Source organism: Heloderma suspectum, chromosome 15 (genome assembly GCF_057233095.1).
Source record: "Heloderma suspectum isolate Gila_16-S chromosome 15, 16-S_ref, whole genome shotgun sequence".
In the NCBI taxonomy this organism is placed as follows: Eukaryota; Metazoa; Chordata; class Lepidosauria; order Squamata; family Helodermatidae; genus Heloderma; species Heloderma suspectum.
Window position 1 is genome coordinate 10543512 of NC_139472.1, and position 25460 is coordinate 10568971.

The window sequence follows — 25460 nt, forward strand, 5'->3', positions numbered from 1 at the left end:
TGAACTCAACAATTACTTGCACGGCCATATGAGCGGTCAACAGATTCCTGCCTTGAGCAGGGGGTTGGACTCGGTGGCCTTGTAGGCCCCTTCCAACCCTGCTATTCCGTGATTCTGTTCTATGATTCTGTACCTCAACAGGACTAGAAACTTGGCTTTTGATTGACATGTAGGAATGGGGGAGTTCAAGCCCTTGCCTTCCTTGCGCTGCTGCATCACCCTAATGACACAGATTGTTAAGGGTTTCCAAACCAAACGATAGCGGAGAAAACCTTAACCATCAGTTCCACAAAAAGAGTTCCGCCAAGCGAACTACGGTTGCATCCGGCAGTCTGCAAATGCTCAGGGGAAGCTCTCTTGCGAATATGACTGTTGTCAGATCATTACTGAACTCAAGTGCACCATTTAGGATTATACATGGTCTGTCTGGGGATCCAAAGGTAGACTGCCCCTGAACCTGGAGTACCCACAGACCCATGCCGGCTGATCACTATGGATAGACTTGGCCCCCTCCATGAATTTGCCCAGTCCCCATTTCAACGCAGTGCACCTTCTCCTGTGTGCTGCCTTGATTTGGTGAACCGTGTTTCAAAATAAAATACAATCCCACGGCTTTTCCAAGAGACTCTATGTTTTTGTTCTCTCTACCCGTAACACCCCCGCTTTTTTCCCAGGCAGCGTGTGTATTACTCTACCCTTTTCTATCTCTATGAGTTTCGCCGCCAACAGGGCGACCGAAAATGGCGGCTTTCGCGTTCACCGGAAGCGGCGTCGCTCTAGACTTCCGCCGCTCTCTATGGTCTCGGCCCCTCAAGCGCGCCTCAGAGTTTCCATGGGCCATGTAACCGCTGCCGTCGCCATGGAGCCGCCCGATACGAGGTAGCCGCCGCCTTGCGCCTCGCGGGGACCCGTAGCCAGCCCGGGGGTGGAGGGTGGGGCTGTCTAGCTGGGCTGGCGAGGAGCGGGGAAGCGCCCTGCCTCCCTAGCGGAGCCCCCGCCTCCCTGCCCGGCGGCGTGACGTCAGTGTTGCGTCACGCCGCCGCCTCGGCGTCATCACGGCCCGCTGACGTCATTCCCCTCCCAGCTCTTTGGGTTCTGCCAGGACCTTTTTTTTTTAGCAGCTCCCCTACAGACCCTTTGGAAAGTCGGATTTTTATTTTTAATGGGGGGGGGCACGCCCCTACACCTGTATAGAACGTGTCGCCGCTACCTCAGCAGGACTAGAAACTTAGCTTTTGACTGACATGTAGGAATGGGGGAGTTCAAGCCCTTGCCTTCCTTGTGCTGCAGCATCACCCTAACGACGCACCGGGTGAGGGGCTCTTGCCTGTGCAAGCTCCGTGCCGCAATTCGTTACGTCGTTATCCCGCCGTTCCGCCCAGGCGGCCTCCTCCTGTCCGTTTTATCCTCACAACAACCCCGTGAGGCAGGCTAGGCTGAGAGTCGGTGGCCCAAAGCCACCCGGTGAGCTCCCTGGCCAAGCGGGGACTAGAACAACGCAGCCCTTTCCCTTTCAAAGTCTGGAGAAATGCCAGCTACTCTTCTGGAACTGACTGCTACGATTCGAGACGGCGACATTGTTGGGGTTGACGTGCGACAAAAACGTGCGGCAGAACCCCTTCCTGGCCTGTACCATTTTCGACGAGGGACTGGGACGAGAGGAGAGGAGAGGAGAGAGCAGGAAGTCAGTTCTGTGGAGAGGGAGAAACTCGGACTCTGCTGTTAGCTGGGCTGCCGCTGACACCGCACTTTGGAGCCCAGCACGGACATACGCGCACTCTCCCTTCCTGCGCCCTGCAAAAGCGGAGCTGGTCACCTCCGCGGTCCGGGCCTGCACACGACAAGCCGACCAGGCACGAGAGGGCAGTGTAGGCCGGTAGCCGGTCGTGCCAGCGAAACACAAAAAACCAGACAGCTCCAAGTTAACAACGTGCTCCGGCCATGTGAGGCGACAGAGCCGCCTTCCCCATCCTGGTGCTCTCCGGACTACAACTCCCATCATGCTGGCTGATAGTGGGAGTTGTAGTCCCAACACACCTGGAGGGCTGCAAGGTGGGGAAGGTTGCCTTATATACTCCTCCAAAGTCCTTCCCTCCGCCCCCTTCTGACTAGTGAAGACCCTTAAGGGGTTACAACTCTGGCCTGGAGCCTAGCATTCCCTTGCACTGATAATTCCCACCTATGGCAGTGATCAGGCATTGGTGACTCTGAGGCCCCTGGTGGAGAGTGCGCTGGTCCCTCAGAGTGGACCCTGACCCAGGAGGCGCGCGTGTGTTTGCACGCCCATCGCTACAAACGAAGCTGCCGCTACTCTTGCGTGGCATCTCACGTATGTCTGTGCGCTGACCCCCAAGGAAGGCTTTTCCTGCCCTTATGGTCTCCAAGTCTGGCCGCTGACCAGAATAAAATAAAATAAATACAAATTTATTAAATTAAAATTAAATAATAAATAAAAATAATGAATAAAAATAAATTCTGGCCGCTTAATAAAATAAATTTCTTTATTTACTTAAAGCATTTTTATCCCGCTCCACAGCCAAAAGGCTGCCAGAGTGGCTTACATGCAATTGGTAAAAGACATTCCCTTCCTGCAGACTTGTGACCTAAAAGGATACAGCACACAAGGAAAAAAAGATGGGGAGGGAAGTGGGAAAAAAATTAAATAGTTTTTCATCAGGGCTGGTGGAATGCCCTTCCTTCCCATGCCGTCTCCCTTTGTACATCCTACTGGAATACAGTAATAGCCACCAATTTGGATGGCTTTAAACGGGGGTTAGACAAATTCCTGGAGGAGAAGGTTATCAATAGCTACTAGTCCTGATGGCTCTATGCTACCTCCAGTATCACAGGCAGTATGTCTATGTGCCCCAGTTGCTGGGGAACATGGGCGGGAGGGTGCTGTTGCACTCATGTCCTGCTTGTGGGTTTCCTGTGAGCAGCTGGTCGGCCACTGTGCAAACAGAATGCTGGACTGGATGGACCCTTGGTCTGATCCAGCCGGGCTCTTCTTATGTTCTTAATGACTGCTGGTATTGATAGTTGAGGAAAAGGGAGCCTTCATGGGGAGGGGGGTATTTCGGCACAGCTGAATTGAAGTCAGGTCAGTAAAAGTCAACCCCAGTTCGTCCACGGCCGTCCAGTGAACCTGGTAGGTTTCCCAAATCTGTATGTAATATTTTCTAGCCACTGCATCTTATTTGGTTTTACCTCCAGATGTTCTCTCTCTCCTGTCTTTTTCCCCCACAGAGTTCTCCTCTCTCCTCCTGAGGGGACTCTAAACCCTCCGTTGCCAAATGAGGCTGTAAGCTCTTCACTGCCAAATCTAACACCAAGACATCAAGAACTCATCCCAACTCCTTGCGGCCCTGTAAGTACCTGAGTTTCATAGATATCTATTAATTTCAGTTGTACATATCATACATAGAGCAGCGCCTGGATCTTGCTTGCTCAAGCTGCAGTAATCACTTATTATTCTCCTGTTTACCCTTCCTCTGTGTCCCTCCTCTACCTCCATTTCGTTTCCTGTGTCAATTTTAAATTATCACCCCCTTGGAGCAGGCACCTGTGAAATCTGTTCTTTCTAAACCCACGTATATAGACTCAGTCTACCAAGCTTTTGCATGTCTACTCACAAGGAAGCAGCTTTCCTGCCTGCAGCATCCACACTCAGAATCTTACCAACAGCTTGATTCTGTGCCTTTCAACACCCTCTTCAGAGTTAACAGCAAAAGCAGCTTGCAGGCCAAAGCTTCTTTCCTGATATAGATGGTGCAGTCTAAAGGTAATAAGAGCAGTAGGTAGGAAACTGACATTTGGTACACACGTAGTCCAGGATTCCTTGACTCCTTACAAAAGCCTGAAAGTGGGGCGTTCTTGTGTTTTTTCAGTTCAAAGGCCCCGAGTGCTTAACTTCATAATAGCAGCCTGCAAGGAACCTAAGCCGCATCTGTGATATAACCAGTGAACACTAGAACTCTCCGTTTGCAGACTTTAGCGGTCCTTGGGTTGGGGAAGGTGCGATTTCCAGTAGCAGCCAGAAACGTGCCGCTTTGCTTACAAAACACAAGCCGCGTTTGCTAGTTTATGATAAAGCTCCCAGGATGTTAATTCTTGTGTAACGATCACAGAGAAACGGCCATGGAAACGGCAGTGAGATTGCAGTCTGTTTCCAAACCACTTCAGATAGCAGTCATTACAAGCGACTGCTTGAGCACCGCTGGGCTCTGTCTATAGATTTTCAAGTTTTTTCTAGCAACAGAAAGGTCTAGAACGGGGGGGGGGGGATTGGCAGTGCTCCAGGTGTAGGTGAGCTCCTCCTCCTCACCATTGGCCACCTGGCTGAGCTGATGGCAGTAGGAGTCTAACAACATCTGTAAGGCTGTTGGAAGAACAGGTGTGTAAGCGTGTCTGCGTGTGTGTGGGCAAATGGAGGGTTGCAACTCCAGCCCAATAGACAATATGGGGATGCTAGCAGTGGACTACATTGCAGGGTTGTTGTTAACCACTCTCTGCCTTGGCTCCCTTCCCCTGGCAACATTTCAACACAGTGGACCACTTTGCAGGGTTATCATACACCTCTGTCAGCCTTACCCCCACCTCAACCTGCTAAATGGACTGTGGGCTACCTTACAGGATTGCTGTAAACCAGGGGCGTTGAACCTTGGGTCCATGGGGCAAATCTAGCTCACCTGGGTTCCCAATCAGGCTCTCTGGGGTTCCCCAGACCACCATGACTCCTTCCCCTGTCTCACTCCCTTCCTCCCAAACGCCAATGGTTTGGTAGTTTCCTGGATTTCGTGCGGCTTTTCCCCCATTCTGAAAGGTTGAAATGCCTCTCCTAAGGCAGAGTTCCTGGCAGTTAGAGCTTTAAGCTATAATATGCTGGTATCTGTAGTATTTTGACCTTGCCCAGGGCCACCGTCAAGGGTCGGCATGGTCGGACACCTACCAAGGGCCCACACCCCAGCAGGGGCCCACTGACGAGAGCCATTTGGACTTGCTTCTCCTCTTCACCATCACACCCTGCTTGTTCCCCCACCTCTTGCTGTGGCCCAGACAAGGGCGGTGGTGAGAAGGAGGAGCGGGAGCAGGAGATGCCCCCGCCCCCTTGTTCCCAGGCTCTCTGCCTGTCAAGCAAGCAAGTGGCAGCAATCCTGAGCAAGAGCAGCTGGTGACAATGGCAGTGAGAAAATAGACCCGCTGCGGGAGGGCGCCCATTGGGGGCAAGATGCCCAAGGGCCCTCAGAAACCTGGCCCTGCCCACCCCTGCAATTTGGCCCCTAAGAGCTTTTCCTAAATTGAATTCGCCCCTGGGCTGAAAGAGGCTCAGCGCCCCAGCTGTAAAATGCCCTCGTCTTACCTGGTTGCAAAGCTGCTGGGCGAACATGTGTCTGCACTCCAATTTCAGATCAAACCGTGGTCGGAACTGTCCTCTCCAGTTAAGATCTATTTCTGCGTCACCATCCTCTCGCTGCTGAGTGTCATCGGATTAACCATAGAGAACCTCGTCCTGCAAAAAGATGAGAACTTCACCGTCTCTCTCATTCAGTTAATTGGAGTCGGTAAGGAATAACCATCTCTCCAGCAGAATGCCCAGTCTTATGACCGGCAGGCAGAAGGCCTGTATTTTACAGGGTTGGGGAAGGAAATGTGGATCTCTGTGTATGGGAACACTTTTGACAGTCGCTTACTCACACTCGCTGGGGGCTGTGCCCATCCCACATTTTGCACCCTCTTCAAACTAAGAACCTAACCATCTAAGCAATGGCAGCCATTCGTTTAAGGGGAGGCGGTCAAGAGGTACGTTTGGTGGCATCTTTGCAGTAGCCGGTAAACCCGCACTGACCTCACCCCTGTCCAAGGGGGAGGGAGGAAGATTTTGCCCCACCCCAGTAATACAAGACCAGTTGCCTTGTCCCATGTAATTTAGTAGGAAAATAAGTTGACCTCAGATGCAGACAGAGTTGAGTGGGGCATAATTTTCCCCCTGTCTGCGATGCTGTTGGTCCTACCAGTGGTGGCACAAGTCCAGTTTTGCCCCACCTCTGTGTCCCTGCCAGGGCTGGCACCAAGGTTTAGCATTATTGGGCACCTCTCAAGGCATGCAGCCCTGAATGGGAGCCCACTGTCAACCCTTGGAGATCCCTCCTTGCTGCTGCTTTCCTCTCACTTGCCCTCTCCAAGTATGCAAGCAGGGATAAAGGTGAGAAGATGAAGCAGCATTCTCCGCTTGCCTGAGCCTGTCCACCTGAAGGTTGTGCAGATTGGGCACAGAAAGAGAGGGCAAATGATTGGCAATGGAGACATGGTAAGGATGAGATGGGCCTACTCAGAGAAGGCTGAGGGTTACTAGGGGTAACTTCCTCAAGTCCCCCCTGCCACAGACTTGGAGCTGGCACCCGGCTCATGTTCTGTTCAGACTCTGTTATGGCAAGGGCTTGGTGAGTACTGGTGAGTTCTGGGTTACAGGTTTCCACTATCAATCAGGGGTTTACCAACGTTTTTGGCAAGTCAGGTTTATCAGGGACGTGGGAACAGGACAGCACCATGGAGAGCATGTTACTCCAACAAGCAGCAGTTCGAGACTGAGCCTTAAGTAGGGGCTTGGCTTACTTTAGACTGGTTAGTCCCACCTACATACTGACTAAAACCTTTTTTCTTAAAGGGGCTTGAACTGGTTTAGCAGCCTCAGGCTACATTGGTGTGGCGGTGGTGGTGGGATAGTAGTGTCTTCATGGCTGGAATCCTGAGCCTAAGGAGAGCAATGCGACCTCATCTGGATGAAGTGGGGGGCAGGTCCCTGGGGTCCTCCTGGAGCACTGCATTTTGAGGAGGTGGAAGCTTCGTAACGCTGTTCTGTAACCGAGTCCCCCAGAACCGTTAACTCTGGAGCGTCTTCTTCTGAGGAGTGAAGGTCATGGTCCATGACATTTTCTTTGTCCCATGGAATTCAGGAAGAGTAATTAAGAACAAAGCTTTTTTCTATATCCATAGGTATGATAAGACAGGTCTTAGTACTTGATTGTCTCTGTAAAATTAGGGGCCAGTACAGAGAAGGCCTTGCTCTGAGTTCAGGTCTTGGGGTGTTGTGACCCAGAGCACGGTCTCTCCCCTGCCCACAAACCACCAGGATGAAGTTACCGTTCTTCACAACCTTCGTATCATTCACATTCTAATGGGCGCAGTGATTCAGATCATTGTAATTTCCGTTTTGCAGTCAGAAAGCCAAGTCTGAAAAAGAGCCATTGGGCCTCCTTGCCCTACCCAGAGCTCGGCTGGGATCTGAACCCAAGTCTCCCAGGCTCATGCAAACAACTTGACTCTCTGGACCCTCCTTCCCCAACCAGGTGCCCTCCAGATATGCTGGACTGCAACTCCCATCCTCCCAGTCAAACTGTTCTGCTGCTGTGAACCCATTCCATTTTGCCCCCCAAATGGTGGGCAATCCCGTATTCAGCCAGCAGGTGGCATCTCTAGCCCAACCATTTCCTGCATAGGAAAGGTCTTTTGATTTTTTTCTGCCTCTCCAAATCCATCAGTTGAGTCATAGCACCCAAAAGGGTATCATCCTAACACATTGGCTCTTAGAATCCTAGAATAGTAGGGTTGGAAGGGGCCTACAAGGCCATCGAGTCCAACCCCCTGCTCAAGGCAGGAATCCATGTCAGAGCATCCCTGACCGATGGCTGTCCAGCCTCGTCTTGAATGCCTCCAGTGTGGGAGAGCCTACTATTCCATGATTCTATGACCGGCTTTGCCCACCATGGCAGTCATTTTGTGAATGGGCAAGCCCCACCCCATGGCAGCCATTTTGTGAGAGCGCCCACAAGACCCTCAACATTCCAGATGCGTCCCCCACCCCGTTGGGGACCCCACCATAGAGACTGAAAGATAGAGCTGAACCATATCTCTGTCCATACAAAGCCTTGGCTTTCCATTTAGTACCAAAAGTTTAGGCTGTGTGTCAGTCTAAGTAGAAATGGACAAATCGGCTGTATTCCCATTCTGGGTCAGTTTTGCATGTGTTTGATCATATCAGTATCTACATCAGTCCAATTTCTTTTTTAATTGAGAAAAATTCAAATTTCCTTTCATACGCAATTTCCACAATATATGCATTCTTCTATGCAACTTTCTCTAATACAGTTAAGAACATAAGAGCCGTGCTGGATCAGACCAAGGGTCCATCTAGTCCAGCATTCTGTTCATACAGTGGCCAACCAGCTGCCCACCTGAAACCCACAAGCAGGACATGAGTACATCAGCACCCTCCCGCCCATGTTCCCCAGCGACTGGTGTACATAGGCTCACTGCCTCTGGTACTGGAGGTAGCACGTAGCCATCAGCTCTAGTAGCCATTGATAGCCTTTTCCTTCAGGAATTTGTCCAACCCCCTTTTAAAGCCATCCAAACTGGTGGCCATCACTATGTCTACACAGATTCTTGTATGCTTTTGTGAGCCAAGAATTGCATTGCAAAATTCAGAGAACTGTGCAGTCCAAAGAATAACTGTGTTCCAATCTGCATATTAGCCCAGGAACTGTGAATTAGATTGGCTTGCTTAAAAATGTGGTCCAGATGAAATTCTCCTCCACCTCTAGAGACTTTTCTTTGCTCTGTGCTACCATGCCACCTGGGCCTTTTCAGCTAAGATGCAATTGAGTAACACCCAATCCTTCATCTCTCCCATGCCAACAATTCCACCTCTCTCATAGAACACTATGAGTTATTTCCCTGCCAGTCTTCTTTAATCAAACCATGAATCGGCTCTTGGGGGCCTTGATGGGTTCATATTTCATAGGCACTGCCCTTCCAAGGTGTTTGGCAATTGGACTGTAATGCCGTCAGGTTTCAAGGAACAGATCGGGCAGAAGCGTCAGATGCTGTCTAGTATTGCCTCAGACCATGGCAGGGGCAAGAAGAACGAGCCTGGCAGAGTCCATTAATTAAAACAAAACTCTGTGGCACGGTGCCTGCATTGAATGCAGAAAGTCCCAGCCTCAATCCCAGCATCTCCAGTTAAAAAAGGGTCAGGTAGCAGGTGATGGGGAAAAACCCCTGCTTAAGATTTTGGAGAGCCTCTGCAAGTCAGAGTAGGCAATATTGGGCTAGATAGACAAGTAATATGACCTGACCTAAGACAGTTTTCCATGTTCACTGGAGTATAGGCAGGTGTGGACTAAAGATAGGGCCTTCTCCGTGGTGGCACCTGAATTCTTCAGCACCCCTTCCCAGAAATATCCATCAGATGTCTATCCGTTCTCTTTTCAGGGCCGAGTCAAAACTGCTTTGTTTTCCCGTAATTTTGGCAAGTGACCATCACCCCTCTTGCTGTCTTAACAATGCTGTTGGTTCCATTTGTTGTACTGTCTGTTTCCAGACAGATTGTCCTTAGAATCCTTCATGTGGTTATTTTAATGGATTCCACTGTCATGAGGTCCTTTCAGGGTGGAAAGCCAGGGTATGAATGTTTTAGTTAGATAGACTGATTAAAAAAATGAATACGTATATAAATTGCCTCTCCTGCAACTGGCGTCAGAGGCCCAGGACCAAACGCCTGTGGCCATAGCAACAGACAATTGGAGTAGACAAGCTAAGCTAAGTGGACCAGTGATCTGGCTCTGATAAAGACATATTTATTGCTTAAAGCTACAGCAGAGGCCATGTATGCTAAAGCAGCTATAATCCTGCACCCAGTTAGTTCAAATTCTCTGCCAAGAAAAGCTGGATTCTGCAAGCTGGATCAGGAATTCCGCAACCTGGAAATCTTTTGCATTGTTTCTCTCCTTTTGCATAATGTGCTTTGCTCGGTACTGTGCTTAATGTATTTCATCATAATTTCTGGTTTTGCTAATCCTGAGGAACAGGAAAGGAGCCTTGTTCAGCCACCCCTTTGGTGTCTCAAATTCTAGCTGGCAGTTCTGACATGCTTCAAGCATATCTGGCTAGGATGCTGGAAACTTGGTCCTAAAAAAAAAGCTACCAAAAAAACTGAAGCTGAGATTCTCTGTTAAATGAATGATGTGGCCACATTTTGGGCTTTTTCTCAAATTCCCATGGAATTGCAGTGTGCCTGCTGGCTTGGAATGATGGGAGTTGTAGTCCAATACATCTCGAGGGCAAGGCTGCAATATAAAACCATAATTACATACTAACAACACAGGTAAAGTACAGGCCTATCTTAAGAGCAAACGATTACCTTCACAGGTACCATAACATTATAAATAATTGGATGTCAGCTTTTAACATTATCCAGGCTAAATGTTAATTACATTTCAATAGATTTATTAGCAGCAATCCCTAGATAAGGGAGTGATATGATTCTGGCTGAAGCCACAGAAAGGAAACATTTCTTGTTCTTATCACCAAGCAAGAACTCATGTCTCCTCCCTGAATAATAGGCTCTGCTGCCCTGAAATGCTTAAGAGATCACTAGCTTGATAGAGAGAGAGCACACAGGCAGGCAAAGAGGCCAGGATCCAGGACTGTACCCGAGGGTTTGCATGCGCCCAGTGAGACGTTTGGCATTATTGCGCGTGAACAGAAGGCTCTCCTGTCTGATGGGGCATTTTGACAGCTTTCGGACCCAGGGCTGCCCCTGAAAACAGCAGCCCCGTGTCTCCTTCTTCTCCCATGACACCCGACTTCAGGAGTCGTGTGATGTCACTGCCCTCTGGGTCTCCCTGCTCCACATCACTGGCTGCTGGTAGCAAGGAAAGGGGGACCAGGAGGGATCAGACCAAAGGTCGATCTAGTCCAGCGGTCTGTTCCTGCGGTGGTCAAAGAGATGCTTCTGGGAATCTCGCAACGGGACGTGAGCATAAATGCACCCTCCTGCTCGTGTTCTCCAGCACCGGGTTTACACAGACATACTGCCTCCAGTACTGGAGGTCTATATAGCCACTGTGACTAGGAGCTTCAATCCCCATGGATTTGTCTAATCCTCCCTTAAAGACATCCAAGGTGGCCGCCATCACCGCATCTTGGGGTAGCACAAACCTGCAGCATATGCGCAGAACCCCAGGTTCCCCAGATGACCACCTCCCCTTTCCCCCGGCGACCAATGGCTGAAAGAGGTTCACCAGCCCTGCTGTAGCGCCGTGCTGCCCCGTCAGAGGTTGGGTCTATGGGGCATTGAAGAGAAAGAGGTGCACCACTCTTTGTTTTGCGCCAGCCCACATCCCCGATGACATCTCAGTCCAGCCTGTGTTCCTCACATCCATTTTTGTACGGGGATGATCTCTGTGCAGGAAAATGAAGGTTTGGAGACCGGGCCGACCCAAGACTTTTTGCCGCCTGAGGCAAAGGACAAGATGGTACCCGCTCCCATTCCATGTACAAAAAGCTACTGGACTGGCAGTTGAATCTGTGTTCAGCACTGACAATGGAACGGCATCCTTGGCCATACCTGAAAGCAGCAGGCTAACTTAGGGAGCACAGGGCAGGTTGCTTGGCGCACCATTCTTTCGTCCAACGCCTTGCTGCAGCCTCTCAGCATCTGCTGCCCGAAGCAGCTGCCTCACTCTGCCTAATGGAAGGGCCGGCTCTGTGTAGAGAGGCAACTGGCAGGCGGCAGGCCCAGTTCCTGGATGGCCTCTGACAACAATAACATATCCCTTGTGCACCTCTGTTACTTCTCCTCACTCCTGAAGCACACTCTTACTCTCCAGGTCAATGGCTACGAGTCATGATGGCTATATGCTACCTCCAGCATCGGAGGCAGTGTGCCTGTGAATACCTATTGCCGGGGAACATGGGTGGGAGGGTGCTATTGCACTCATGCCCTACTTATGAGCTGGTTGGCCACTGTGGGAACTGAATGCTGGATGAGATGGACCCTTGGTCTGATCCAGCAGAGCTCTTGTGATGTGTTTATGCAAAATTGTCCTCAGAGGATACCCTGGGCAGACCGCTACCACCCACCCTCCACTTCCCGCCTTTAAGCCAGGAATAGCTTTCCACCTTCCAGGCTTGTTGTTTTGAGGATGGATGAACCAAGGGCAGGATGTTCCTTGCACCCTGTACCTTGGAGATAAAGGAACGCCGTAAATCTAACTAAACTTTAAATATCATAAAAATGAAGAAATACTTCGCCTGACATCTGCGTTGAGCTTCCCATTCGGCCCGGGAGATGTTCATCCCCCCACGCGGACGGCCACTGATGGATTTCTCTCTCCCTTCCTTGGCAGTCTTCTGCATTTACTATGTGAGTCGGGGAATCCTGCAAGAGAACCGCCAGGAGCTCATTGTCTTTGTCCTCTCCATCTCGCTGGTCATGCTGCGTTCTGTCGTCAACTTCACAGTGCTGTCAGCCAAGCAGAAGCCAAAGTTGCTTGTGAGTGTCCGGTGGCCAGGTCCTCGCCTGACATCAACATCCTGGGAGAGCCTGTGATATATTGCACGGTCATGTCAGACACCGTTGCCTGTATAGACCACTGCAGGGTCATATGTGTGAGATGATGACGACGATCTCTCTTTTTTATTGGACCCCATCAGTGTACCTGGCATTTTGCAGAGTGACGTAAGCAAAACAGAGAGGTTCCTGCCCCAAGGAGGTTACACTCTAGACAGAAAGCAGGGAAGAAAGGAAGAGGGAAGAACAGAAAAGTGAAGACGAGGGTAATACACTTTCCTAACAATGCACGCACACAGATATAGATATGAGACTGCTCCCTTCCACTTCACATTAACCAGGGATGGCCATCGCAGGGAAATCCAGCCCTTTTGGGGCTTGCCTGATTTCCTCAGAGCCTCTGGCTCAGCGTGCATTTGCAAGCCAAGATGCAGGCTTTTTCTCAAAATCCAGGAACTTCCTTGATGTTTTTTCCTTAAAATTGCCAGTTACAGAAATTTTCTGGAAGTTATTGCAACTGTAATATGTTCCATTTTGCGCAGATTGCACCTGCAATTTGTGCAAAAGTAAGCTTATTATAGCCACAATTTGTGCGAATTCTGCAAATTACAGCCGCAAGTTGTGTAAGTTACACAAATGGAACCACAATTTGCATGAATGGCAGAAATTGGCGTAAGTGGCCATTTTAAGGGGGGAAACCCCCAAAATCTGCAAGCTGACCTGATTTGGTGAAGGTTGAGTCTGACCACCTCATGGGTAAGAGACCCAGAGTCCGGGCTGCTGAAAGCTCAGTGAACTTCACCTTCTGGATGGATTCCTCTGACATCCTTAACATTAATAAATCCCAATTTAATAATCTTCGCTTCATCTGACCAAAAATGAAATGTAATTATATATAAACCACGTGTACAAACATAATCATGGTTTCCTCTTATGAGAATATGCCATGGCAACCCTCAACCCCGCACCCTCCTTAAATGCTCCAGGGGAGAATGTTTTAGGATGCAAGCCCATTATGCACATACCTGGGAGTAAGTCCCATTGAACTGAATGGGGCTTTCTTCTGAGTAGATCTGTATGGAGTTGCACTGAAGAGTTTGCACATTTATTTTATCTATTTACAATATTTATATACCGCTCCACATCAAAGATTTCGGAGCGGTGAACAACAAGATAAAAGAATAAAACAATTGAAACATTTCAAACAAACAGATTCTGAACTTAATAAACTGCAGCTGGTCACTCAGGGAAGGCCTCTCGAGATAACAGTGTCTTCAGGAGGAGCCAAAAGCAGCACAACGTTGGCGCCTGCCTGGCCTCCAAAGGCAGGGAATTCCACAGGATGGGGGCCACCACACTGAAGGCTCTTTTCCTGGTGGACTCCAACCGGGCCACAGGTCCATGTGGAGCCACCAGGAGCATGCCCTCCAATGACCTCAGTGACTGGGCAGGTTGGTAAAGAATAAGGTGCTCTCTCAGGTATCCTGGTCCCAGGTTGTATAGGGCTTTGTACGCTAGTACTAATTCCTTAAACCTGGCCCGTTAGCCAGGTTTGCCGCTTGGAACAACCCGCCATTTCCTGTTTATATCTGAATGTGGAAAACTGGTTTGTTCAAACCACAAGTGGTGAAACCAGGATTGGAAACCACAGTTTGAGCCTGGTTGGTTATAACTAATCATGGCTTGTACAGACAACTGTTCCCATGTTCAGATGTAATGGGAAACTGTGGTTGCAAACTGCAAACTTGTGCCCTGCTCTGAAAGGGGGGTGGGGGTGCTTAAGTCTTGCCACGGCACTTTTTCATAACAGGAAAATGTAATTTCCTATTATGTCTCAATCAGGCCAGTATTTCTGTTTTTAAGCAGTAGTTTCATGTCTAGCTAGGCCAATAGCATTCCTAGAAATCATAGGCTAATATTTGTGTTACTATAACAGACAACAAATGTAGGCAGAAACTGCCATTGTGCTAGTAGTCTTTCAGCAAGGCAGACCTGCAGTGCCTGACTTCACCTCAGACTGAGGTCAGGAAGTCACCAAATCCTGATCTGTACTTCCACATCGCTTCTAGTGATGCACTCCTCCCAACCACCCTTGAGCCTTAAGATGGCCACTACTGTTTGAAGAAGGGTGCATAATAACTTTGGCCTGGGAAGGGAGGGGAAAATGTGGCTAACCAAGGATTGGTTTGCTCACTCCCAATCATTTCCAGGTCACCTTTGGTGGAAGGATCACCTTCCTCCCGCAGGGCGCAATTGGAGAATGAGACATAGTGCGCCCTTCACCAAACTGGCGCCCTCCAGAGGTTTTGGATCCAGCATCCCCGGGACGGGAGTTGTAGTCCAACACATCATCTGGAAGGCGCCATGTTGGGGATGGCTAGCCCAGTGCATGCTGGGAGAAGCAAGGAGCATGGAGGAGCACATTATTCCGGAGAAGGGCAGATCTTATTTTCTCCCCTGTCGAGAGCCCTGCTCATGATCGTACCCACATGGAATTTGAATCCTGGCTCCCGTTCTGACCGGTCCTCTCCACCTTCCCAAGCAGCTGGCTCAGAATACCTCACTGGACCCGGAGCGTAAATTCCGCTGGCTTCCTTCTTCCCGTCTCCCCTGCCGTTCTCCCCAAACCAGCAAAATACCCGCGCTTGGCCCCTGCTCCCTCGTCAAACCCATTTAGACCGATGGAGGCGCCTCAGACACTGCAAGGGTGCGGCGGGGAGGGTGGTTCGTTCTGACCGTCTGGTTCCTCTCCCCCCCCAGGCCCGCTTTGTCCTGATCCTCTTGGTCGGCGCCTTCGACGTGATCTGCGCCGTCATCCTGATGCAGAGCGAAAGCATGATGGCCTTCCGGGTGGGTGGGGCCTTGGAGAGCCTCCAGGCCCAGTATTTCATGCTGAACCTCTGCTTTTCCATGCTGACCTTTGACCTCCAGGCTCAGGTAGGCCTAGCCCTCAAACCAGGTCGCCATCTGGATATGATGCCTGTTCCCCCATCTTTGTCTAACTACATCAGCCCCATGGAGTGGCGTCCAGTGTTAGCCCTACTTGGAGTAGACCCACTGAAAGGAACGAGACTTAAGTTCGTCGTGGCGAGCCTAAGTCCCGTTCATTTCAACAGGTCTACTCTAACTAGGACTAACATTAGATTCAACCTATTGATCGAACAGTAGAATTGCGAAGTATATAAGAACCGTTAATATTTTTCTTGAGACTGCCTTTCTGCTGACAAGGAACACTGTAGGCAACTCATGCAGAGCTGGAAAACCAATGTAAGAAAGGGGGATGAAATGTTTTGTTAAACATGTTCACAAAAATATCAGTGGTATGTTCTGTGGTCTTTTGGAGATGCACTGTGTTAGAATGGGTGTGTGCACACGTGGGATCTCTGAATGCTCCTTTGAGAGAAACTGCAACTAGCACATCTGAGAGAAGGCCAGATGAGGGCCCTTTCCCCTGACATGCTAGTTTTCTACGAGCAGTGAGTTGTCAATTGTATATGTAAGATGTAAGGCATACCATTACTCACTTGAGTTCCAGTGTGGTGCAGTCTCTGGAGGACTCTACTGCAGGCTTTTTCAGAACCTCATTCACTCTATTTCCGATATTCGGGCTATGTGTGCAGTTGCTTATGTAGCCAAAAGTGTACCGCCCACGCCAAAGAAAGATATCAGCACGCTTAGGGGAGCCCCAATGTTTGCGGAAGTACCAAAAAATCTTGAAGGGAAAAACCCTTAAAAGTGTTGGGGGGCACGTCAATGGCCACAACATGCAGGGTGACAGTTGGAGGGGGGTGTTGGAACATCTGGGAGGAACGGAAGGGAGTATCCTGAAGGCAGACGTGGCTGGCTAGCTGGGACCCTGAAAAGGAGCACTCCACACTGCAACATTTTGTGTTCCTTCCATCAAAGACCCTGGAATGGTTCATGAAATGCTTAACTTTGTTGGAAAGGGAGACAGCTAATCAAGGGTCCAGTTAAGTGTCCAGGTTAAGCAGCAGGAGCAAGACGTCTCCCCTGCACCCTCTTCCGTCTTCTGCCTTCTAGCTCTGCCTGTGCGTTCTGCTGCTTACCACCATCCGGGAGATCTCGGTCCTGCACAGCATCTTCCTGGCAGTCGGGATTCTCTGGGCCGTCCTGAAAGTCACGTGTGGCATCGTCGCTGTGAGTGTCCCCTGAAGAGACCGTGGTGCTCCAAAAGGCATTTCAGAGGGCCAGGGACACTTCCCCGTAGAAACCCGTGTCCAGCTCTGCCCACGTTCCACCTATATGGAGAAGGGGCTATGCCTCCTTTGCCTCCTGTGGAACACGGATAGGGCGTCCTGCTCGCCCTGCCTTTGCCCCATCCCACCTGTACTCAAAAGGGACTGTGCTAGATTTGCCCCTGCTCCGTCAGCATGGGAAGCATCTGGCCTTGATCTGCCCCCTGTAGAAGTTTGATGGGGTAAATATGAGAACTGCTGGGAGAGGATCATATGCTACTTTAACGAGAAGCCAGATGTATATAGCTAAACGATGCGAATTGCCCTTCTATGAAATGGCTCCACCAATCCGATCCATGACTGTGTAGTTACTCAGCGTGGCTTCTGCTCTCCTTTTCCAGATCCTAAAAGAGTTAAAACCTCTAGCCTGGATTTTTCTTACGCAGAATTTACCTGAAGTGGCTTATCTCGCCTACCTGCTTTACACAGTAAGTCTTGCCAAAGGACTTGTTGATTTAACAAGAAGGGCAGAGAGAAGTCTTCCACCCTCAAGGCGCTGCCCAAGCTGGTACAGGCCGGTGGCGCTGATTTCCGTGCGGCTGCATAGCCCCAAAATAGGTTCGGTACCTCAGAGAGCTCCTTTAGAGTTCTGGCTGAAACGCGGAGCAGGTGCCCAGCCCCGCCAAAATCGGAGCCACCTGCCCCTGCTGGCCCAAGCTGTGTTTAATTGTGCATTTGTAGGGGTAGATCAGAAGCAAAGGGCTTCATGTTTGAGAGCACATCACTGGCCACCTCGCCTGAAAAGCTAACACACTGTTTACATGCCATGTAAAGGTGCTTGTGTAAATTTGCCCGTTAAAAATAGAATTGCTAGTCCCTGTGATTTCAGGGCTGGACAGTAGACAGGTAAAAGAATAAGAAGCAATACTCTATAAATAGCAAGGGATTTGCTGCATAGCTTCCTGCTAAGACACTAATGCCATGTTAAACCTGCAATTCTATATTCACTTTCCTGGGAGTAAGTCCCATTGATCCCAATAGGGCTTACTTCTGAGTAGACATGTACAGGATTGTGCTGCGCAATATATTTTTGCTAAAACCGCAGCTGGTGGATTGAGAGACTTGAGATAGGGATCACTTTGGATTTAGCAAAAGAATCCTACTTTGTTTGAACTGCCTTAGGGTGCTTTGTTTTGGTTCAATACATTCAGAAGACTTCCTCGAATTTCCAGTAATCTTGTTCTGAAAGCTGCAGGACAGGTAAAGCGAAGTTGGGGGAGGGTGGGGCAGATGTGGATCTGATTTCAAAGCAGGAGTTGGGATGGCAGGGGATGATGGAAGGTATAGTCCAAAACCTGTGAAGGGCAGCAGGCCAGCTTGTGGTATGAAAGCAAGCAAGCTTCCTGTGTAAGACATTTTTGCTAAACCTGCAGTTCGTGGAATGACTTAAGGGCCAAGATAGAGACTCCTTTGGGGTTTAGCAAAATCCACTAAATTAAGGGCTGAGATACACTAAATTAAGGCCCCTTTGGAATCTGCTGCTACAAAATGTGATCATGACCACTGACTTAGACAGCTTTAAAAGGGGATTGGGGAACTTGATGGAGGGGGAGGAAGAGGAGGAGAGGTCTATGAACAGCTTTTACCCTGATGGTGATGGTTAAATAGAACCTCCTTGTTCAGAGACAGTGGGCTTCCAAATACCGAATAGTGAGGGACAAACTTCAGGGTAGGACTGTTGCATGCATGCCCTGCTCGCTATCCTCTGGCTGTCCACTGTTGGAAACAGGATGCTGGACTACTTTGACAGGTTCTGATTCAGCAGAACTCTTAATATTCTTAGGTTTTTCTGAGCCCAAATGTCAAGACCGCGCAAGCATTTCGGCTCTTTTTAAAACAAACCTTATCTTAAACGCAGGACACTGGTACATAAAGCAGCTTGACATACATGAACGATGCAGAGCAGAATCCAGAAAAAATGAGTCGGAAGTCATTCCTACTGAAATTTGCAGGATTCCAGTTTCTTGTTGTGACAGGGCTCAGACTGGGACTTGGTCCCATTCCCTGGCTTTCAGTGGAATGTAGTCATGATTAAACTCAGCTGGCCTAAGAAATCGAACATAGGCCAGAGTCAGAAAGCAAGAGAGCGCGGCTAGCATCAGGCTGACACAGTCTGCTTCGCCACGAGCAAGTCCGCTTTCATCTTGTTTAAACCACTGCGTACGAACTTGGGGAAACTGTGGTTTGTTCTAACTTCAATGAGTTAAAACAAGTCGGGATCAAAGTGTGCTTTCAGATCTTGGCTTGTTAACTAGCTTGGGTTAGAACAAACCACAGTTCCCCGACTCCCTACACAACAGGAAACGGTGGTTTGTTCTGAAGTGAAAGTGGGTGCTTTCCCGCTCCTCCTCTTCTGCACAAAGAGGGCAGGGGGAGCGCAGAAGCCCACAGCTCATTCCCAGTCACCTAAAAACGTGGTTTCGGTGATCATCTGAACTGGGCCATGGAGAAGCCAAATTTAATGTCGCCCCAAAACAATAGGGCTAGTTATAAATCCTACCCAACCCCCGTTGAGTTAAACTGAACAAGTCTCCTTTGATTCAAATGTCCTTGAGATAAATGTGCTACCTGCCTGTGTCTCTTGGGCATTTCTGATTTCTCTCCGTTACCTTTGAGGTAGGCCTTTGAAGGAGTGAACGTTAACCCGTCTCAGAACATTCCAGGAGCGTGGATTTCCTTGAGCGCCAAACTCTCCCACGTACTGGCCCTTGGCAGACATCCAGGGCTAGGGGTCAGAGCATCCAAGGGGCTTCTGGGAAGAAGCCATATGTCCTTCATGTCAGAGTGCCCTGGAATCTTTTCCCCCGGGCAAGGCAAAACAGAGAAAATTCAGACACAACAACACCCTCCTTTTTGTTTTTTTTAATGCATTGCAGAGATGATACCAGAGAGGTTCCAGGAATGGGGGGGGGGGAGGGGGGGTCCTGTTCTGGCAGAAGGATAGCGCAGCCTTTCACTCACAGATAGTTTATGTTAAAGGCATGGAAACCAGGAGAGCCCCCCTGCCGGTCCCATATCTCCCCTGATTCCGTTTCCTCTTACAATCTCCATCCTGTTGTGTGTGTTCTTTAAAAAAAAAAAACACAACATATATCCTAATCATGAATTCAACTAGCGAATGCCAACAGGAACATAACCCAAACAGGGCTACTGACCAACAAGAAGGCGGTATCAGCATGTTTCTTCCCTTTCAGTGAAAGACTCTCGATTCTTCCCTTCCGCTGAAATCACATATTCAAGGCTAAAATCTAATAAAGCAGCTTCATGAGCTCTTAACACTCGACAGCTTGGTTTGAAAACAGAGACTGTGATGTAGTTAATGCGGCCCAGGCGGTCGGGTGGGGATGATGGTGGTGCCCCCAATCCAGGCCAGCCATCAGGCCAAAATCCCAAATGTGGCCCCAGCCATGAGAGTCCTGCAATCCTTTGGGGCAGGCCATCCTCATGACCCGCAGAGAGACAACGATGGCTTGGCTTCCTTGGCAATTCAGCCAAGAGGGAGAGCTTCCACGGAGACCGAGATACCTCCTTCCCTGCTCGAAACGCATGGGGGGGCAGTGATCATGGGGCAGGCTCCCTGTCCAGCCTGTAAGCCAGGTGTCCAAGCGCCAGCCAGACGTCAGGGAAGGAAGATCAGCTGCAGAGCTCCCCGGTGGCAAAGAGAGAGCGAACTGAGGGTGGAACAGAGCTTGACGAGAGAGGACAGGACGCACTTCAACCCACTCCCCTCTCGTGTCTGAGGCCCAATCTAAGGCGACGGCAGCACAGGGACTGCATGGTGCCCCCCTCCCCACCAGAATGCCTTTTCTCATGTACCCAAAAGGAGGCATTGTTGCTTCGCTAGCCAACCCAAGTGTACTCCAATTGTAACGTTCCCAGAATTCTTTGCGGCAGACCTATCTCTAGGTATTTTAGCACCCTAGTCAAGAGGGTATTTGGCCACCGTGCTTCAAGGGGTCCCTCCTTAAAAGTGGAGCATTCTGGGTGAGGTGATCCTGGAGGCTGCCTGTGCCGCGGCAGCACAGGCACTCTTCATCGTGGCCTCGCCCAGAATGCCTTGCTTGAAGGACGGCGGTTGAGCCTAGCCGGCTGTGCAGAGAGCCCGCCCACCCGCCTGATCGATGTCTCGCTTTGGGAGAGCCTCAGAGCGAGAGATCGGCTGGGCCTGCCGTCTCTGGGCGTGCGGAGGGGTGGGTGGCCAGCATGGGGGAGGAAGTGGGGCCCCACTGCCACCTTCAGGGGGTCGTTTTGGTGCCCCTAGAATTTGGGGCCCATGGCGGCCACCCTGTTCAGCCTTCCAGAGAAACAGCCCTGCTGGGGGGGGGGGAAGAGTTGGCACCGCAAGACCCCTAACGAACTCTAATGGGGTGGGGGGCTTATTACACCGTATGCAGACAAAACTGGCTGTTTCAGAACGCACTGTTCATCCACTGCAGGGAGCTCAGCTCACTCGACATGGGAGAGTTGCTGCACTGTCCAATGTGCCCCCTCCCCCGTATTAGGAAGGGATCCGTAAGCGGGATTTTGATATCTCAAGGAAGTGCAGCAGCAACGGCAGAGGGAATCCCAAAGGATTCTTGCGTTCATCCCCGCATCTGTCAGCTCCTCCAAAACACGTCCATACAGAAAGCAGCCTGGCCTTACAGGAGAGGTCACACTGGCCTACTCGGGCGACGTGAGTGGGTGTGCAAGACAAGAAGGTGCGCAGAGTGGTCAAGGGATTGCCATCGTTCTCTGGGAAAGCGAGAGGCGACAGGCAACATCAGCATTTTAAAACAGCGTTTTATCCTCACGACCGCCCTGTGGGGTAGGCTAGACTCAGGAAGAGCGACTGCTTTTTGGCTCAGTGGGGATTTGAACCCAGGTCTCCCCAGTCCCAGCCCAAGCCTACACCACGTAACAACGGTGTCATCTTCCCCTGGCATCAACAAAAATGCTCTCTGTAGCCTTTTCGGGGTTATCTGGTTATACACACTTGTGGGGCAGCCATTGTCTCTCCCCCTCCCCTTCCCCAAATCAAGCATCGCTTCTCCTGAAGGCACATCCAGTCTCCCCCAGGTCTCAAGCTGCAACGTTGGGTGCACTAGAGAATGCCAGCTGCTCCATTCTGCTCGTTTTTTGACCCCAAGTGTGAACTTCCATGTCAAATGTGGGTTTTTTCCCCTCCCCGCTCCCTCACCTCCTCGTCCCCAGGTCGGCAAAGAGTGGGGCCAAGGGAATTCCTATGCGCTGGAAGCGGCTGTCATCACCTGTTCCTGTATCTCCGTGATAATCAAAAGCGTGCTGTTCTGGGCTTTGTTCCACGTCTACCGCAGCTTTGGGCAGGGGCTGAGAGAAAGGAGTGAGTATTTGAGGCAATTAAACCAGTGGATGTACCAGCAAAAAAAAAAAAAAACATGCAAAAGCAGGATGACACATAGAAAAGCCGACAGGGCCAACACGGAGTAAATTTTGTCGTGTGCAAACTGTGCATGGATTGCACTGGAACATCTGGCTGGGCAGAGCAAGAGGAAGCTGAGACCAGCAGGCCTATTCGTATGAACAGCAGACATAGATGTTGCAGTAGCATCGAAATAGTGGAGGGTGTGTGTTGACTTCTGATTGGTGAAGAGGCCACCAATCAGCAGTTAAGGCAGACTACACCTCTGTCCATTGATCCCAAAGAGCTTCCTAGCAAGCTTTAAAAAAAATCTAGCAATACTGTGATCCCCTTTCTTTGTTTCCTTAAACGTTCCCTTTAATGATCCCCTTTCTTCCTAGCAAATTTTTAAAAAAATCTAGCGATACTGTGATCCCCTTTCTTTAATGTTCCCCTCTCCGTCTCCCTCCTGCGCAGTGTTTTCTTCCTATGGAAGGATCGATTCGTGAAGTGGATCTCCCTCGCCAGGTCTGAAGCGGTGCTCTTATAGAGTGGAAATGTGTGTGGGAAGATCTGCCCCCGCCTTCATGTGGGAAAGTGAGGCCAAAGGGCAGATACCAGCCAGAGGGGCTTGACCACGAAGCTGAATCAGGACACGTCCACACGACCCTCCAAGTTTTGGGCTCGTCGCCAGGGCTCTGTCTCTGGTTGGGCGACCTTGGCCAAGCAGCTCACGTCTTGTGACCACGCCAGATTCCCAACCTAACCACACTGTTCCTGTTTTAAAAAACAAGATCAATACCACATCAGCCCTTGTCCTGCCTTCAGAAAAGCTGCTGTGCCACCCTCTTGGCATGGCGTGTGCTGCAGGTGGGTGCTGCCGCTCACGATACATTTTTCTGCTTTCTCTCCCTTCACCATAATCCTGCATGCAAATTAGTTCAGCTTGGGCGTTTTGACCCGGGTGGGCTTAGACATCAGTGGTCCTGGGCAACCCGCAATTCAGCAGCCTGGCTTGGCACTGGGCACCCTCTTTTGTGATCTTACACGTGCAACCAGGGGCCGCTGTTCTTTCCCCCCTCATCTCCCTCTTGCCCAGAAAAAAGGGGTATCTGTTTTAAGATGCCAGCCCCTTTACAGCATCTTGGGCTCACATTGCCGCCCACGTAGAACCGTGAAATGCCTAGCTTGAGGGACGCATCCTTGCATCTCTGTGGTTGCAAGCCCGATTTGCCAGGCACTCATCTCTGCCCAGATGGCTGTGTTCAGTTTGAAACACTGATCAGACTGCACAGGGACTTTGTCCTGCATTCAGCCACAGCCATCTTCCAGGTACCTAGATCCCCTACAGAGCCGCCCTGTCGATACCGACTGCCAACAGGGTGCACGGGGCTTCAGCAGTACGAAATCCCTTTGAGTTTGCAGGATGTGTGTTTTCACTCACCTTGCACCATTGCTTGTGATCCTGTCTCTTTGGTGGAGAGAGTCAGAGAGACGATGACAGGAGTGCCTCTCATTCTGGTTGTGCCCCATCATTCAGTTCTGGGATGTCAGGGCCGGGGGCACACACAAGACAGCAGCCCAAGGGTGGCTGACCCATGAGATGTGAACAGTGAGGACAAGGGAAAATGTTCTCCTTGCAAGAAAGATGCAGAGAAGCTTCCTGCCTCCCGAGCCAACTCCAGAATTTGGGGAGCGCGTGGTCAAGAGCCATCATGGCCATAGGCCAGGTGTAGGCACAAAGTAGGTCTCCAGATGTTTTGGACTTCAACTCCCAGCATTCCTGACCATTGGCGGTGCTGGCGGGGCCTTCTGGGCGTTAAAAGTCCCAAGCATCTGAAGATCTCCCTTCTGCCCACCTCTGCCTGAGACAACAATGGCTAGAGAAGGAAGGGGTGCGTGGATTAAGAGGTCACTTAATCCCCCCTGGTCCCGACACCCAACTCTGCAATGCAGCAGAGACAGAATTCATGTCACGGGAAGGTTAGGGCCACGCAAGCCACTGATTCTGGCTCTGATCTTCCTGGCGGCTGTTGGCTTGTGGCCAGCTGTAAATCCTGGCCTTTCTCTGAGCCAGTCCACCTCTGGCACTGGAGATACAGTCTGGCACTAGGGAGATACGTACCCACCCCGCTTTGTGGAAAAGGCAACAAATCGCTTAGGCTGCTTAACTATGGAGAACTGTTCAGCATCATTCCGTAGCACAGAACCTCATCTGCTTACGATCTGCACAGCAAGGCTGCAATAGTAAAGCAGTCTCAACTCACCCCATGGAAGCACAGGCTGTGTTTTTACCCTTGTGTATGAAAACATGGATCCGGGCCTCACTCTTCTTTGAGCCTCTGTTCACCACCAGTCACTTGGACGACGTCTCCAGCTCCCACCAGCTAAAGCTACAGCAAGTTGCTTGTGTCTGTATTAGCATGGCTGATTTCTTGCTAAATCCAAATAATTTTTCTTACGTTAGAAAAATCCTCAGCATCCAAAGCTGGCTTTCTCCCAAATTCTAATATATATATATTTTTTGGTCCTGTTCTTTCAAAATAACCAAGTCCTGGCTATGTGAGTGTCTTAACCGAAGTGCTGTTTCACAGCAGTGAGTTTTTGTTTATTTTTTTTAAGAAATGTTTAATACTGTAATTTTAAAGCTTTGTTAATTTGTTAAGAGGTTTGTTACTGGCCTTGTATTTTTCAATAAAGCGTCAATGCCACCAGTTAGAGGGGTTTTTTTGGGCTGGGGGGGGTTACCACAACTTTCCAGAGAGAAAAGAGTTCATTAAAAAAAAAAAAAAACCACCTGACAATCTCAAGTAACGTATTTATAAATCTTGCATCAGAGAGACGACCCCTGTATTCCATAGCTGTGCATGCAGCCAAACAAATATTTTTCTAAGGCAGCTGGCAATTTCATATTTGGGAAATGGAATATGCATACTGTCTTTACTTTTATAATTGGTTACTGAATTGTAGGACATACGCAATACTCATTCATCTGTGCCAACTGGCTGTTCTTAAAAGCCCACAAGCTGGGTAAAGAAGGCTCTTCTCTTCCCCTCCCAGTAGTTCTGCTGAAAGAATTACACAATTTATTTATTTTTAAGATACCTTTCCAAATCACTCTTATTTACTTTGTTGTAACAACTCCCTCCCCAACCACATTATATCAGAGATAATTCAAACACCTGCAGTTCTGCAACAACAACATCACTCTTTTGAAGCAACATCATGGTAGGCTTGTGATAAATTAATACTGTGCCTCTTGGAATGATAACCTTTGCTTTTTAGGATGTGGGAGAAGGATAAATATTTTTATTCCCACCCTCAATCTTTACAGACAGCCTCCCCCATAACATTTTACTTAGGGCACAATCTTATGCATGTTTAGACAGAAAAAAGTCGTACAACTCCCAGCGTTCCCCAGTCAGCCAGCTGGGGAATGCTGGCTGGCGAATGCTGGGAGTTACAAGACTTCTTCTAAACTACAAACATTACA

At 49.8% G+C, this 25460-nt stretch overlaps 2 protein-coding genes across 4 annotated transcripts in view; one reads left to right on the plus strand and one right to left on the minus strand.

Moving 5' to 3' along the window:
• The first annotated feature begins 804 nt into the window (after window positions 1–804).
• On the plus strand, window positions 805–25261 carry LOC146335333 (uncharacterized). 3 transcript variants are annotated; one of them, XM_084821845.1, is made up of 9 exons: window positions 805–879; window positions 3247–3367; window positions 5408–5561; window positions 12189–12334; window positions 15113–15289; window positions 16394–16510; window positions 16950–17036; window positions 21802–21949; window positions 22445–25258. In XM_084821845.1, exons 1-9 carry the CDS (start codon window positions 833–835, stop codon window positions 22474–22476), a joined length of 1029 nt encoding a protein of 342 aa, XP_084677971.1. In that variant the 5' UTR covers window positions 805–832; the 3' UTR covers window positions 22477–25258. The 3 variants fall into 3 exon arrangements, with proteins under 3 accessions (XP_084677971.1, XP_084677970.1, XP_084677969.1); XM_084821844.1 differs by having other exon boundaries at window positions 21802–25261; XM_084821843.1 differs by lacking the exons at window positions 21802–21949; window positions 22445–25258 and having other exon boundaries at window positions 16950–19695.
• NADK (NAD kinase) overlaps window positions 22028–25460 on the minus strand; it is a 72212-nt gene continuing 68779 nt past the window's right edge. Inside the window, exon 12 of the mRNA XM_084821841.1 lies at window positions 22028–24405. Coding sequence (XP_084677967.1) covers window positions 24324–24405 — 82 coding nt within the window. The 3' untranslated portion in view covers window positions 22028–24323. The remainder of the gene's footprint in view (window positions 24406–25460) is intronic.

What these genes read in the sequence shown, in the direction of transcription:
- LOC146335333 (XM_084821843.1), top strand. Translation starts at nt 833, where the DNA reads ATGGGCCATGTAACCGCTGCCGTCGCCATGGAGCCGCCCGATACGAG. An exon ending in ATGGAGCCGCCCGATACGAG is followed by an intron (nt 880 to 3,246) that starts GTAGCCGCCGCC and finishes TTTCCCCCACAG; the next exon opens with AGTTCTCCTCTCTCCTCCTG. An exon ending in CATTCAGTTAATTGGAGTCG is followed by an intron (nt 5,562 to 12,188) that starts GTAAGGAATAAC and finishes CTTCCTTGGCAG; the next exon opens with TCTTCTGCATTTACTATGTG.